At 46.0% G+C, this 16,801-nt stretch overlaps 1 protein-coding gene across 5 annotated transcripts; it reads right to left on the bottom strand.

Moving 5' to 3' along the window:
- Window positions 1-226: 226 nt before the first annotated feature.
- Window positions 227-16,279, bottom strand: LOC118081328 (uncharacterized). 5 transcript variants are annotated; one of them, XR_015948498.1, is made up of 8 exons: window positions 15,995-16,279; window positions 11,395-11,877; window positions 8,862-8,960; window positions 6,169-6,273; window positions 4,702-4,865; window positions 4,076-4,596; window positions 3,278-3,381; window positions 227-1,514 (listed from the first exon to the last, which is right to left on the bottom strand). XR_015948498.1 is itself a non-coding variant. In XM_088663443.1 (8 exons), exons 3-8 carry the CDS (start codon window positions 11,867-11,869, stop codon window positions 1,313-1,315), a joined length of 1,149 nt encoding a protein of 382 aa, XP_088519569.1. In that variant the 5' UTR covers window positions 11,870-11,877; window positions 14,157-14,404; window positions 15,995-16,107; the 3' UTR covers window positions 227-1,312. The 5 variants fall into 5 exon arrangements, 3 of the variants coding, with proteins under 3 accessions (XP_088519569.1, XP_034963689.2, XP_034963688.2); XR_015948497.1 differs by lacking the exon at window positions 15,995-16,279 and adding an exon at window positions 13,659-13,922; XM_088663443.1 differs by lacking the exon at window positions 4,076-4,596 and adding an exon at window positions 14,157-14,404 and having other exon boundaries at window positions 15,995-16,107.
- Between the last annotated feature and the right edge of the window lie 522 nt (window positions 16,280-16,801).

Below are 16,801 nucleotides of genomic sequence, written 5' to 3' on the forward strand. Positions count from 1 at the left end.
GATCTAGACGCTATACTCTAGATCCTTTCGCAGTGATATAAAAGGAGGAATTTCAAGAACCAAGGCCCCGAAGAACAGCATAATTTCCTCGTCAACACAGACCACAAATGCACACACAAACACTCTCTCTCACACACACACACGGACCACACACAGACCACACACACACACACACACACACACACACACACACAATGTGCATGCACAGAGGGAGAAAGATTGGCGCTGACATTTGGTAGTGCTGCTTTTATTAGCTCCGCCCTCCCGGGCTGAGTCAGTCTGCAAACAGCTTCGCAGAGGGCTGTGTTGTCGTGCTAGCCTCCGTAATGGATACTGGATCTATGTGCAGTATTCCAGCTATGCGCCACATGCGTAAATACGATAGCGAACATGGGCCGCCAGCGTGGCCCATGCAGGGATTGCTTCTCGGGAATGCTCCCTCTTCCAGAGCAAAGGTTACAAAGCAATAAAGCTGCCGCAGAAATATGTCACTGGTTGTCCCACACCGACGAACAGCAGATTCTGTCTTCTTCTATGCTCTTACTATATAGGTCACCCTGATTTCCCTTCCAACAGCGATATAAATATCTTACTTGCAGGGCTAAATAGTAGTTTTCCCAACCAGCGTTTCTGTATGAGTCAGGGAAGAAACATTCCCCGCTCCCTGCTTGGAAAACTTTGACTACCCAACGTTCTGTCTCGCGACAGAAGCGTAAAACTGTTAATTCTAACCTATGCATTCAGCAACTGAGTGTCAGGTCCAAAATACATCTGGACTGATCTCAGGATTGCAAGGTTTTAGAACTGGTGCAGCTTGACACTTGTTTCACTGGCCATTCAGTGGCTGAGATTTGGGTCGTGCTCTGCTGAAGAATTTCACCTTCTGTCCTGGGGACCACAAACCTGCCCATGATTTCATCTAAAAGGAAAGCTGAGGCGGTCATCTTCATCAAAGGCCATTATTCTTAAAACTGATTAGAGAGTGCCTGCACTAAAACAGAGACACAACCCTCTGCATAGTTACCCAGAAGCAAACCCCACTGAGTTCAATGGGACCGACTCTCAAGAAAGTTATGCTTAAGATTGCAACTGCAAGAACGACACAAGAAGATTTCTAAAAACAGAATGCGTTAGGATGTTTTCTTGCATCGCCTGGTTTTTCGGCTTACTGGCTCTCATAGCAGCAATGCCACGAGAAAGCATTGATCGCGTGCTCAAATCCCCAAAGGGAAGCTACCCTCTAGGATGCGAGCTTGGTCACTTGGGTTGGTGACTGATTTATCACTGCACACAAACGCAGAGGGAGTGGCAGCTAGGAACAAGGTAAAAGCGTGGAAAGGTCCTTTGGCACACGGTCAGCTATTAAAGTTTCACGTCCCAAAACAGGGCTGTGGGATCCCCTTCTTGTCTGTGCTTTCCAGCTGCAGAGCCCCTTCTTCTCAGCTGAGCAGTCTGCACTGTTCAGGACCCCCTTGCTTAGGAAAGCGCAGTCTCCAACGCCTTCCACTTCCGAACTGCAAAGGGAGAGTAAACAGACACGTAAACAATACAGCTGTTTGCCTGCGAAAATTCAGAGCTGCTTTCCCAACCGATAGGCCCAAAGCGACATGCACTATTAGTTTACTTATATATAGCTCAGTTGGTAGAGCGTGGGACTCTGAATCTCAGGGTCATGTGTTCGAGACCCATGTTGGGCAAAACATCCCAGCCTTGCTTGCTTTGCTTTGCGCTGCACTCAGAGCTGTCGTTTTTGCTTTCCTGGGAAACCTGATGGAGAAGCAAGATCTGCTAAGAGTGTTAATGCTGTGAACCCCTCCAGCATGTGCTCAGGTTGTGTCAATATATGTGTCAATAAAACCATATAAGGTAAAAAGGTAAAGCACCACTGGATGGTTAAGTCCAATCAAAGGCGACTCTGGGGTTGTGACACTTATCCCGCTGTCAGGCCAAGAGAGCCGGCATTTGTCCACAGACGACTTTCCGGGTCATGTGGCCAGCAGGACTAAACCGCTTCTGGTGCAATGGAACACCATGACGGAAAAGCTGGCATGCTTTCGAACTGCTAGGTTGGCAGGAGCTGGGACACAGCAACAGGAGTTCACCCCGTCACGGGGATTCGAACCACCAACCTTCCGATCGGCAAGCCCAAGAGGCTCAGCGGTTTAGATCACATATGGTATATCCTAGACTGACACCACAACTCCCACTGACCTAAGAAAACAAAACCCTGGTAACCATTGGTGCCTCTTGCCATTCAGAGATTGGGGCGAGCACAACAAGCTAGATGGCAGGGTGTTGTTGCTGTTGTTGTTGTTAGTTTTACTATTATTATTAAGCTAAACAACAACTACACAACCCACTATGAATGCCTCCAGGCCAGGGGTCCCCAAACTAAGCCCCGGGGGCTGGGTGCAGCCCAATCGCCTTCTAAATCCGGCCCGCGGACAGTCCGGGAATCAGCATGTTTTTATATGAGTAGAATGTGTCCTTTTATTTAAAATGCATCTCTGGGTTATTTGGGGGCATAGGAATTCATTCATATATATATTTCAAATTATAGTCCGGCCCCCAACAAGGTCTGAGGGACAGTGGACCGGCCCCCTGCAGAAAAAGTTTGCTGACCCCTGCTCCAGTCTGTTACTACTTTGCAGGCGGGATTCAAGCACTCACCAGATATTAGGTTTCCGGAGTCCATGCAGATTAAATGTCACCCTAGCACAGCCAATCCATTACGGAAAAAATACCCCTCCCTTTCTGTGGTTAGGAAATGTGCTGAAAAGTGTGGGGCGAACAAATGGTGAAAAGGAAGACATGTAAACACCCTGCAAAAAGATCAGGATGAACGCTCTCTGCGGTACAACTGGTCCGTAAACAAATCAGAACAGCTGATCAATCAAGACTAGGCATAGTCTAACCGCTACGTAAGCTTTGAGTAAGCAAATCAGGAAGTATGCTGCCTGAACAGGATTTGTGGAGGAGCTTATAAATTGTCAAAGTATTTCAACACCAGAACAAACGACACCGAAACAGCACAAGAACGCCACCAAGCACAATTCCCAATGATGTCTAGCAAATGGCTGTTGAGAACAAGAGTCTTTAGCTGATGGTGCAATGGATGTATGGTGGGGACTAAGCTAAGCTCCCCAAGGGTGTCATTTCATAGCATTATAGAATCGTAGAGTCGGAAGGGACCCCAAGGGTCATCTAGTCCAACCCGCTGAAATGCAGGAATGTCAGCAGTTGCCCAGTTGTGGGTGCTCAGGCATGAAGAACTCACAGGTTGTTGAAATCTGTCCCATCGATCCATTTCCAGCTCCCTCCCGATTCTCTGAGGAGGCCAACCCAGTGGTCAAAGGGGCCTTTGTCTTGCATGGCGACATTCTGGTTCCGAAAGAGAGAGAATGTGGGGTTCAGAATGTTTCAGGGCTGGATTTTGTACATTTAGGATAGCCAAGAGACATGACTTAAAAATAACTAAATACTGGGCCAACTACCAAATTTATGCATATTATGTGTTTATATGAAAACCAGACCAGAGTTGAGAGATAATAGCTAGATTTCCTCTCGGGAGTACGGGGGACCAAGCTCACATATTTGTTTGTTTGTTGGACTGATCAAAATTCTTAAATACCACGATTTCATACTATCAAAGTGGTATACGATTGTCTGTGCATGTGTGCATACATGTGCGTCTACACACACACGCTAAAAAAAAACACCTCCTAAAGATAAAAATTATAGATTATTGTGCTTGGTGACATAGAGAAGTTTTCATCCAGTGTTGTGTGGGAATATTCAGGGAGGCAGGAGAGGATATATTGTTTATTAATATCCTTATATTAATATCAATATCCTTATTAATATTGTTTATACCGTATAATATACTTAGCAGAGTTTCACATTCCCCTTTTAACACACAACGGGTAGCTAGTTGCAGGCTTGTTTAAGCCTCTCAATATCATACAAATCAGTATTGAATTGTATGTTCCTGGTAAGTCCCCTTTATATCCCTCCTAAAAGAATAAACACGTCACAATCTTGTGTGAAGTACTGTAAATAAAAGACGTTTACTCACATCATCATCAGTTCACAGTTGGATCCCTGAAGGTAGACTTAGTTACAAAGTATATACATGTGGAACTATCCCATATGGGGATAATCCCAGCGTCCTCTGTTGGCTGGAAGTCAACAGAGCATCTTTAGCTAAAAAGCTGCTCCAAAGATGGAGGAAGTAAAAAAGAGAGTCGAAGAGAGAGAGAGGGTGCTGCGTGCCCTGTCCTTTTGTTACCTGGACAGGTAAGGTCATGCCCACCTCTAGTCACATGCAAAGGAAGTATGTCCCAGCCCAGGAGGAAACAGGAAGTTCCGACTAGCTGGACCAAGCATTCCCTTGCATGTCCCCTCTAGGAAAACAAGGAATGTTGTACTTGACTGCTACTTATGTATCACATCCCACATGTTGAAACGTTAAAACTGAAGACACATCTTCCAGTTTGGATATAGCAGTGCAGGAACTGCTGTCGTGATGCCTTCCAGACATTGCTGGACTCCAACTCCCATCAGTTCCAGCCAGTTGGAGTTGTGGTCAGACGACACCTGGAACGAACCACATTGGCTACTGCTGCATATTAACAGGATGCATGCTCTGAAATGAAGCCTTTAAAAAAGTATAAAGCATGCAATCTGAGCACCTTCTCTTACCAGTTTTTCCAAGTTTGCAACCACAGCCAGGGAGGCACTGAGCGAGGAACAGTGGCGCTGGCTGGTATCCCAGGACCCTTCCAGTTGCAAGTCGTGATAGCAGCTCCCTTGGTTCACGATCCAGCCAGATGGGCAACAAGGGGCTGGAAGCTCAACTTTAGCCTCTGACAACGAGAACCATCATTGTTTCATTTGTTATAGAAACCCGTCCACTTCCTGAGGAACTCAAGGGGCATGGCAGGAGACACAAAGATTCCCCACCACCCACAATGCAACTGGCCAGTTGTCATGTAACTTCCTCCCTCATGGTACTCGCTCCCATCCATTGCTATTCTACCTGATCATTATATGAATGCATTGTATGACTGTCCTGAACCGCAGTCCCAAAGGAGGGCTCCTGGGAGCAGTTGGGTGCAGGGATACCAAGGAAGGATGTCCACAATGCCAGAGTGATCGGTTCTAGTGCTTTATTAAAGAGAGGTGCAGAATTACAGCAAATCAGCCTACTTTACAGATTCAGGACCGGCACCGCATCAAGAAGATGGCATGTCCACACCCAAGCAAACATTCATACATTCTGTATACACAAAGCAGCACACGTCACTCTAGCCAGAGCTTCCCATCTCTTCACCTGTTGTCAGGCTTCGGGGAAACAACTTCCTCCCTCCCTTTGGCTGTGGATAAGCAGAACAAAGCGAAAATAGTCTCTTACCAGTTAAAGAGATGTTTAATGTTCACAGAGAAAGAACAAAGACTCCCTTCTCGGAGGAAAGGCATAGCTGCCAAGTTTTCCCTTTTCTCCCGAGGAAGCCTATTCAGCATAAGGGAAAATCCCTTAAAAAAAGGGATAACTTGGCAGCTATGAGGAAAGGTGCTCCCAATTAAGGTTTCCACCCACTTCGCTCTGAGCCACCCCTGTCACTTCCTCGTCTGGCAACCTGATCTCACAACCATTTGGCCTTCTGCATAGCTACCTTATCTGCTCTCCTTGACCTTAGACTGAGCGCTGGGACACTTTCCAGAGAAAGGGAGTCTGTTAATTCTCTCTCTCCCTGTTCTTCTCCTAGCTCTTCCCCACTCAGTTCTGCCCAGCTGTTGCCTTCCAAACTATGTCCCTCTGCAAACCACTGCTCCAAATCTATACTGCTCCACTGCTCCTGGACAGCTTCAGGATCCTGGTCAGGAGCAGGAAGAGGGGGAGGCTCCCACCATTCCCCACCAGAGTAGCTTTCCTAGCCTGGTCTCTGACATCTGCCCAGGTGAGGTCATAGGTGGCAAATACCCAAATCTTACAGATAGCTCCCCTTTCCTGGGCTTTTCAGAGCCCAGCACCCCAGTCCCGCAGATAAGGGTAACATCAAAGGAAGCCAATTAGCTAATAGCAAAGCAAGCGAATATAATAATTTATGAGCTTGTTGCTGCAACAATTACCAATCTATTGACAATACTTGGTTGTTTCCCACTCACTTGTGAAAACGAATATTGTTGTCACCAAGCCCACAATCTGGATGATGAACAGTACCAGGAGGATCCATGTCATGGAATTTTGGACCCTGGAGTTTGTTGCAGTGCCTGTGAAGAAGGGGAACACACTCTGCTTATTTATTTACTTTGGGGTTTGGGTTTGTTTGTTTGCTCGCTTGCTTTTGCTGCGTGCCCGAATTTCCACTCCGTATGTGCTCCCTAGGTGATGTGCGACTAAAGCAACAACGAACACAGATGCGAAACCAATATGACTTTAAAAATACAATAAGAAGAAGAAGAGAAGAGTTTGGATTTGATATCCCGCTTTATCACTACCCGAAGGAGTCTCAAAGCGGCTAACAATCTCCTTTCCCCTCCTCCCCCACAACAGACACCCTGTGAGGTGGGTGGGGCTGAGAGACTTCAGAGAAGTGTGACTAGCCCAAGGTCACCCAGCAGCTGCATGTGGAGGAGTGGAGACGCGAACCCAGTTCCCCAGATTACGAGTCTACCGCTCTTAACCACTACACCACACTGGCTCTCAATATAATACCACACTGGCTCTCAGTATAATACCAAAACCCAGGGAACACCACCACCAGGCAGAGTATAAGACAGCCATGCCACATAAATCCAATCCTAGTAAGCGCTAAAACAATCTCATGAGCCCCATATCCAATTGTCATAGCAGCAGAGTCAATAATAAAACATCAGGCTGTTAAATGCTATGATTGATGGTTTAAACCAGGCATCCCCAAACTGCGGCCCTCCAGATGTTTTGGCCTACAACTCCCATGATCCCTAGCTAACAGGACCAGTGGTTGGGGAAGATGGTAATTGTAGTCCAAAACATCTGGAGGGCCGAAGTTTCGGGATGCCTGGTTTAAACGATCACAATATTATATTGCTTAAGAGGCCGGGGAGAATAAAAAAGACTTAGCTTGGCGCCAGAAATGCATCAATGTAGGCAGCCCAAGGTAAGCGTCTCTGGGGAGAGCACTCTACAGAACCAGGGGGCCACCGCTGACAATTAAAATAAAGTTATTTTGATTGCTTGGCAGATTATTCTGGAGGCTGATGCCATAACCCAGAACTCCATAGGTCCAGAAGACTAAAGAGAGCTCTGCAGAAGGCTTTAGTGTATTGCCTACTGACTGGCAGTGGCTTTTCAGATTTCAGACAAGGGTTTCTCCCTGCCCAGAGATTTTGGGAATCGAAACTTGCACCTGCTGAATGCAAAGCAGAGGCCCAAAATGCCTCTGTGACAGAGTCCTGGTTTCTGCTTTGCCAGGGCCAGTTCTCCTTTCTCAGTGGCCAAATCCTGACAAGTTGTGTCAGATGTCTAACAATAGCTTAGGGTTTCTCCCGTTCGTCACAATATTGTGGGAGGAATTCAAGCACATACCAGAAATGTAGGTTTGTGCAATTAAGAGTGGATTGCAGTGCGCTGTTGTCCGAGCACAGTAAATCACTTTAAAAACATTCAGACTCGAGGTGAGCTGTGAATAGTTGTATCACTCTCTTTATGCTGCGTATATCTTATTACACTGATTTCTCTCTTTTGGGGGGGGGGGGAACTATACAAAACAACAACAACGCAGAGTTTTTGCTGTTAGGAAAGCAATGGGACAATGCAATGAAAAGTGTGGAGCGGATGAAGATGTTTAAACGTCCCGCAAGCAAATCAGGATTGCTCATTGTTGTATAACTGCCTCATAAGCAAACCAGAACAAATGCTCAATAAAGACCAGCCGTAGTCGAACCCCTGCATAAGTTTTGTGCAAGCAAATCAATAGACAGGCTACCTGAAGGAGTTGCAGACCCTTGGGTAGCTCCAAGCAGGCAACTTCTTCCAACAAGCTCTGAAGCTCACACTTCAATCCCTCTTGGGCCAAACTATACAACCCAGGGCCAACCACCTTCTTGAAGGTGTTTCAAAGGTGCAGTAGTCTGACCTGGATGCTCAGTCAGTTCCCACCTTGTGCGTTGCCTGTGCTGGTGAGCAGGAACCAGAGGCTGTACAAGGGTTCTTCAGAGGAATGTGGCTTTGAAGGGGCTGTCTACGGGGGTCCCATCTCGGCCTGCTCTAGCTCAAGGGGTCTTGGTCTGCCTTGGGTCTGAGTCTAGGTCTGGGCTCAGCACCTTCATGCCTTGCACTGCTGGCCTTTGTGGTACAGCTGGTTCAAAACAGAACACAGGAGCTACCTTACACAGAGTTGGTCCATCTAGATTTGTCAACAATGACTGGCAGAGGCCGTCCAGTTTCAGAGGGAGGTCTCTCCCAGTCCTACCCGAAGATGCTGAGGATTGAAGCTGGGGCCTTCTGCATGCAGATATGCTCTACAGTCTTTCCCCATCCTCCTCCATATCAGAGTCTTAGCAGCTTCTCAGCCAAGTCCTGTATCCCTTTATCCAAAATGACCTACCAGGTGCCTATGGGATGCTCACGAGCAAGGCTCGGAGGCAGCCTTTTCCTATGAGGAACAAAGGCTATGTCCTACCACCAGTGGCTGGGAATCACAAGTGAGGAGAGTGCTCTTGTGTTCAGGTCCTGCTTCCCAGCTTCCCATAGGCATCTGGATGCTGGGCTAAATGGACCACTGGCCTGATCCAACAGAGCTCTCCTGGCGTATTGCTTCTCTCCCCAGTGGCATGTTGAGCTATGTGGCTCTGACATTCTTAGCAAAGCTTTTTACCTTCTTCCTTATTTTCCTCCAAGTTGAAGTCAACCTGCGGCTCGATCAGCTGCATGAGCTTATCTGTGTTGTTCTTCTCATTCCCACCAAGGACCTCTCCTTTGAAGGCAAAACACAAACCGACAATGATTTCTGAACTTATCTTCTGCAGCCGTTGGAAACATTTTGTCCAGATATGTATTCATATCCAGAAACATTTTATCCGGATACGTATTTTCTTATGTATCCAGGTGTCATTGGTAAGCAGTGAGATCAGGTACGGGGCAATGTTTAAACTTTTGGTGGTGACTGTGGCGTTTTACCTCTAGGGGACCAGCAAGGGTTAATTAGTAAGGGAGAGTGAAGAGGCAATAGGAGCTCAGTAGGCAGAAGCAGGGAGGATATAAGGAAGAGAGTCAGAGAGTTGAGGGGGAGAGGGTTAGAACAGAGCTAGAGAGGTGAGCTATTGTGCTGAGTCTGAGAGAGAATTAAGAAGGGAATTTCAGAGTCAGGAGGACGTTGGGGGAACTAATAGGAAAGGATAAGTTTAAGCAAATGTACCTGAGAAACTGTGAAGAATTTATTTGCTTGTGTGATCATCTTAAATAAACTTAGTTGTTTGGTTTACCTTTCACCTGACTGGGATCCAATATATGTGTACCAGTAGAGTTACTGGTTGGTGGCAGCAAATGAGTATAAAGGCATGGGAAGCTCTGGATCAATAGATCGTGAAACGTCCGGGGGCCCTTTGCCGGTTTATCACGCCACAGTGACTGAGAGAGCTTGGAGACTGTGCTTTGCAACTAATGCTGCTTTTGAATCTGCTCACCCTGTCTGTTTGGGAATAAAAAAAATGCTCACATTGATCCAGCTAGGGACCATATGTGCAAGAAAGGAGGCTTTTTTCTGTGCATGGAACCTTAACTGGCTATGGGACTCCATGCCCAAACAGATGTCACATGCCAGATTTCCTATTCTGATCCAACCAGTGGTGTAGCATTGGAAGCCACAGGGGCGTTTGACCCAGGCACAAAATTATTAGGAGTGCAAAATTTCAACACCCAGTGCTGCCTCAGTACAGCTGCTTGCTTCCATTGCTGGGCTCTGTTGAAAACAGCTTATCCATGAGAACTAGGAAGTGACCTCTCCAGACATTGGAACAACTCTTATTTTCTTATCTCTGCAGCTGTGGTGACGCAGATGCCGCTAGGCAGTTGAATGTGCATGCACACTTATTTAGGCAGTTGAATATGCATGCATACTCTGTCTGCTTCCCTCCCTCACACCCACCCCTCCACGTGGCCCCGGGCACTGGCAACCCATGCTACGCCACTGGATCCAACACCCAGGGATACACAAGTATAGTTCCCTTTAAAAAGGCATGAAATCAATGGGGGGGATGTTCTGTATCCTTTCCTCCCTCTCCACCCCCAATAAGTTGATTAGTGCAAAGGCTCCCAGTGTTCCCCCCCCCATTGGCCGCTTGAAAAATGCCGACGGTCTTAGTGGCTCACATCTGCCTGTTGCAGCAATTGCAATGCACTGTGCTAGGTACTAGATCAGGCATCCCCAAACATCAGCCCTCCAGATGTTTTGGACTACAATTCCTGTCTTCCCCGACCATTGGTTCTGTTAGCTAGGGATCATGGGAGTTGTAGGCCAAAACATCTGGAGGGCCGCAGTTTGGGGATCCCTGTACTAGATTCACTATTTAATTGCATCGAGATTAAGCTTCTTAATTCTAGCCTCCCATCAACTTCACTTCTCATCCTCTCCACCCCTTTTAAGTGACTTCTCCCCTGTTGCTTCTGGTCTGTCCTGCTCACCTTCTGGGTGGTGGATCTACTGTACCCCACTGTTCTTCACAGACATGCCGCAGAACCCCCTGAATTAAACTCAGTGGTCTGCAGGCCATAGTCTGGGAATCCCCGGATTAGTGCAATTCTTCTTCTTCTTCTTCTTCTTTTTTGGGGGGGAGTGCCACTATAATTATACTAAACATTTTACTACCTAGAAAAAACTACCATGTTTATGTTCTAAATCAGGACTACAACTCCCACCACCCCTAGCTAACAGGACCAGTGGTCAGGGATGATGGGAATTGTAGTCTCAAAACATCTGGAGGGCTGAGTTTGCCTATGCCTGTTCTAAATCCAATGCATGGTTTCTGTTTATCTTTAAAATGTTCTCTTTCTTGTCTGCCTTCACTTGCTCTAATCAATTCTGGAAGCTCGTACACCGCTGCTACCGTCCAGATTTTTGTGAGCTATTCTTTGACTGTCGGTGGGGACTTATTTTTTCCGTTTTTGTGCTGCGAACCTTTGAAGAGCTATGCTTGCAGAGTTGAATCCCCACCTCCACCTCAAAAGAAACCAGTTCTGCAAAGCTGCCCTGGTATATCTCCCTCCCCTCGACGGGCATGGAACCATATGCCGGCGTGAGGATAAACCTGTAGGTTTTTACTTCCAGACATTTATCTAACAATTCCCATAATGTTTGCTTCAGGATATCACGAGTCATGCACTTTTCGTTACAAAATGCCATATTTCTTTACCGTTTCCTTTGTTGCAAGGCACAGTGTTCGGGTATCCTATAATGCCAGCATTGGAAGGCTCTGATCTTGGAAAACTGTCCTCCCATCTGGGAATCACAGTGTGTGATGAATGATCCCGGGATTTTCTGCAGACTGAACAAAGTGGGGCTTGATCCTCAACACAGAAAAGATTTGATATTTCCTTGTGTATCTCACAGATACTCTGAGCTGACTCTTTCGTTTCATCCACTGTGGTCAGCCGGGTGGCCTCTTCCGTTTTCCCAAGAGGTTCATAAGAGTCAGGCTTATTTCTCAGAAAGGTTTCTCTGCATCCAGGGCAGGTGACTTTTTCCTTTAGATCATCCGCCCTGGATCGGTTGGAGCACGGCGGGCAAAAGCTGTGCCCGCAGGGTTGCGTGGCTGGGCCTTGGCAAGGCTTCAAGCAGATCAGACAAACCCTTTCCCCACTGGGACTTATTAGAGAGTGTGCATCCATCACGCTGGCTAGAAAAAAAGAGGAGGAGAAAAATCTTACATGTCTAGTAGGGAGCATAATTGTAAACTGGTTGTATTACAGCATGGGTAGCCAAGATGTTTTTGGACTACAGCTTGCATTAAGCTAAAAGGTAAAGGACCCCTGGACGGTTAAGTCCAGTCAAAGGCGACTATGGGGTTGCAACACTCATCTCGTTCCAGGCCGAGGGAGCCGGCGTTTGTCCACAGGCAGCTTTCCGGCTCACGCGACCAGCATGACTAAATTGCTTCTGGTGCAATGGAACACCGTGACGGAAACGAGTGCTCATGGAAATGCCGTTTACCTTCCCACCACCTATTTAGATAGATGCTTTATTGTCATTGTACATAGTACAACAAAATTGAATGCCATCCCATAAAAACAAAACAAAAACACAATTACAGTCACACACACACACACATACATACACACCCATCACAACTCCCCAAGATAATATTATTTCGTTACAGCATTTAAGATGGTTATTGGACAGAAACTGTTTTTTAATCTATTCGTTCTTGATTTAATTGTTCTGAATCTTTTGCCCGAAGGCAACGGTGCAAAAGGACTATATCCAGGATGAGATGAATCCTGTAAAATATTATTTGCTTTTTTAAGACAACGGGAATTGTATAGAGATTTATCTACTTGAACTGGCCTGCTTTCAAACTGCTAGGTTGGCAGGAGCTGGGACAGAGCAACGGGAGCTTACTGCATTGCGGGGATACGAACTGACAACTTTCTGATCGGCAAGCCCAATAGGCTCGGTGGTTTAGACCGCAGCGCCACCCGCGTCCAGCTTGCATTAGCCGTAGCCAGAATGACCAATGGACAAGGAATCTGGAAGGCACCACTCTGGCTGCTCCTGCGTCAAGAGCCTTTTCAGCCGAGGGTGAGCAGTAGGAACAGAAACTGGTCAGTTCAAGCTTGGGTGGAAGAGGAGTTCAGGGGAGAGAACCTGCAGTTTTCAGGTGTGGGAAGCACAGCTCTTGGGTAGATCACTTGCTTTGCATATTCAATCTTACGTTTAAAAGGATCTGAGAGCAAGTGAAGTGAAAGATTTCTGCTGGAGACCCACAATACTAGGCTAGATGGACAAATATCTGGCCTGGTATAAGGCATGTTGTGTTCTTAAGTCCGACCCCATTTACAGGTGAAACTCAGAAAATTAGAATATCGTCGAAAAGTGCATTTATTTCAGTAATGCAACTTATAATTTTTTAAATTTTTCTTTTAATTTTTACAAATGCTTTCTTTTGGAAATTCTACAGTAATAAAACAAATAGTTAAAATAATACAAAAATAAGCATCGCTATTACATTTCATTAATTACGTTCCATTTGTAATTGACCCGCCTAATGACAAATAATTACAATTACAACAAATAAAGGCTTAACATTTTATGTTAGGACACCAACATAAAAATTATAAAGGAGGTGCGACCAACCCCATCATGAAAAACAGTGAGGATGAGGTGGAAAAAAGATCGGTAAGGAAAGAACAACAGAGTGAAGTCTCAGAATCATAGAATCATAGAGTTGGAAGAGACCACAAGGGCCATCCAGTCCAACCCCCTGCCAAGCAGGAAACACCATCAAAGCATTCTTGACATTTGCCTGTCAAGCCTCTGCTTAAAGACCTCCAAAGAAGAAGACTCCACCACATTCCTTGGCAGCAAATTCCACTGTCGAACAGCTCTTACTGGAGAATGTTCCACTGTTACCTTTAGTTGTCCCTCACATCAAGCTGTTACAAATTCTTGGTGACATACCTGGAATTTCACCTTCTCGACTTCCTCTCGAACCGGTTTAGGGGAAAAGTTGGGCTCCTGGCTGAATCCTAGTTTCCCACCCTAACCTCAGGCCTTCTCTTCTCTCTTTCTCAGACCAAGGAGATTTGGTCGGTTCTGACAGCTCCCAAGGAAACCGGCAACGAACTGAAAGAGGAGCTCAGCTCAGCACTGGTCCTAGGAGGGAGCTTGAGGCATAAGAGTGCTCATCCTGCCTAACGGAGCAGGCTAAATCGGGCCCAGCTTGGTTTTGCCAAGGCCAGCAGACATTAAATAACAGAGGGATGTCAACACCAAGGAGGCCGAGGGGATTTTTGGAGCGACAGGCACAAGTGCGACCCACAGTGACCCATGTGGAAGGAGGGAACATTTTAAGGGAACAATTTCAAATCCTGGGCAGTAAACAGGTCAGGTCAGCCAGCTCCAATTACAAACCTACAAACCTACAAACCTCCAATTACAAGCTCTGAAATTACAAACCTGAATCCCTTGAGTCAGTACGCAACGGGGCCCCTCAAAATGACAGTAGTATGAAAACCGGAATGCATTTTTATTCGCCACCGTTCTGGTTCCTGGGGCCTTGGGTCAAACGAAGGCTTGGGTCTTTTGGCAGTGATGTGTGTTCCAGTGCCCTTCTGAGCAGTGGGTGCCTCCAGACTGTGACAGATATTTGGCATCTGAGCGCTTATGCCTTGCGTTTCGTGGAGCTGCAAGCGTAGCTCCCTAGGCTGAAGGAGAGAGAAGGCTGACTTGCAGAAAATTCTCCCTTGCATAAGAGAGCTTAAGTTTCTTGCAGAATTTGGCCAGTTTGCAGAAGCACCCAGGGACTTGCACCCTCAAAAGTTATTTTACCAGCCCAAATATAGGGACCGACCAAAGGGCCTCAAAGGAATGTGGACTCAAAAAGTATTTATATACAGCTTTTATCACGGGGGAAAGTTATGGAAATAAGATTTAAAATTTACAGCTTGCTGTACGTTGAAAGAAAATTATATGAAAATGATGTGCCGCTGGTATCTAGAACAACTAGTAAATCAGCAAGAATGTATAGAACCGCTTCAAATATATGTTGGGAATGTAAAAAGAAAGATGTGGTGGACATGTGGGGAGGTATGTGGTGGACATGTGGGGGGGGGGGTAAAAGCATTCTGGGGAATGATATACAATGAATTGAAAAAAATGTTTAAGATGACTTTAGTTTTTTTAAAAAAAACAGCTTTCTAATTAGGAATTCTAGGTATGGAATTACCAAAAGAGAAGAAAAGACTGTTTATGTACGCGACAACAGCAGCAAGGATGCTTTTAGCCCAGAGATGGAAAGAAGACAAAGTCCCGACCAGAGAAGAATGGCAGACCAACTTGATGAACTACCGTATATTCTGGCGTATAAGACGACTGGGTATATAAGACAACCCCCAACTTTTCCAGTTAAAATATAGAGTTTGGGATATACTCGCCGTATAAGAAATACGACCTGGCGTATAAGATGACCCCGACTTTTGAGAATATTTTCCTGGCTTAAAAAGTAGTCTTATATGCAGGAATATACGGTATGCCAAAATGGCAAAAATGACGGGGAAGATCAGAAATCAGGAAGACCAATTTTTTATTAAGGACTGGAATAATTTTATAACATATCTTAGAGACCAACATAAACAGGAATACAATAACACTTTTAAAGTGAAGATCTCCCTTCTATCAATCAATAATGCAAGTAAACAGTCATGCAATAAAAAGTCATTGGTGAATTTCAACAACCTGTCCTCTGTAAAGAGATCAAGGTGCGAGTTCAAGATCTCGGTATCAGTTGTAGTACAATGCATGTCAGGTGTAATGTGACTCTTTACCCTCAGGGATGTCACATCAGGTACGAGAGAAGCTTTTGTTTTCTTTCTTTCTTTTTCCTTTGGAATTGTTATGTTTGTTGGGTATAATCATTATGTAAAACTAAATTTAAAAATTTGAAAAACAAAAAAAACAACAAAAAGCATTCACACACACACACACACACACACACCACTGCACACATGAGTAACGTGTCTTCCATAAATGCTAAGTTGGATCAGGCAACAAAAGATGGGCAGAGACCCCAGGGACCTGCTGCCAGTCAGTGTTGGAAATGCTGGGCTAGATCATAGAATCATATAATTGCAGAGTTGGAAGGAACCCTAAGAATCATCTAGTCCAACCCCCTGCAGTGCAGGAATTTGCAGCTGTCCCATACGGGGATCGAACCTGCAACCTTGGCATTATCAGCACTATGCTTTCTATATTCCTAAAGTCTAAGCAAAACATAAACAAATATAAGGTTGTCTCACCAGGCTCTCACTGTCAAAACTGTTGGGATAATCAGACCTAAGAGAGAGGAGGCAGATGTTCAGTGGCAGGAGGTCTGAGTTCCCTCGTCTTGTGAGGTATTTGAAAAGCCTTCCTTCTAGTGTTCGGGTTCTTACCACGGGGCATAGACCCTTTCAGTCACATGGATGGGTCATGTGACGTTTATCACTTTGGATGCCGAGTCGAACCAGACCAAACCGAAGCAATCTAGTTCCAGCGTCCCAAAAGTTCGCCTGGTGGGGTTGTGTGTGCATGGGAAGCTGGGTGATTTTGCTCCACCCAAGGTTGGGTGGCGTGACGTCACCAGCAGTGTGCTTATCTGTTCCCAACAGCTGAGAAATTAAGTTCTGACTTGACATCCTGTATGCATCAGTCTACCCTGATCTAGTCTCATTCGCTTATCAGGCATCCCCAAACTTCGGCCCTCCAGATGCTTTAGATTACAATTCCCATCATCCCTCACCACTGGTCCTCTTAGCTAGGGATCATGGGAGTTGTAGGCCAAAACATCTGGAGGGCCGCAGTTTGGGGATGCCTGGCTTATACCGCTTTAATTCTAGAACAATTTAAGGTATGTAAATCCTTTTTGACATGTCAAGGGGACTCCGTACAGAGAGCCTCCCCCAGTCATCCTGACCAGCACTTCGCCAAGAGACAGCACTAGCAGTGGGTCTGGAGGAGGGAATGAGGAATGGAGCGGAAAGGGAGGGAGAGCGTAGTGAGGTGTCTGAGCCATGAGCAAACAGTGGAGGAAGTGCTCAGCAACGCTACAGAGCCCCTGCCCCGAC

The sequence above is a fragment of the Zootoca vivipara genome, chromosome 2 (genome assembly GCF_965207765.1).
Source record: "Zootoca vivipara chromosome 2, rZooViv2.hap1.1, whole genome shotgun sequence".
Lineage (NCBI taxonomy): Eukaryota > Metazoa > Chordata > Lepidosauria > Squamata > Lacertidae > Zootoca > Zootoca vivipara.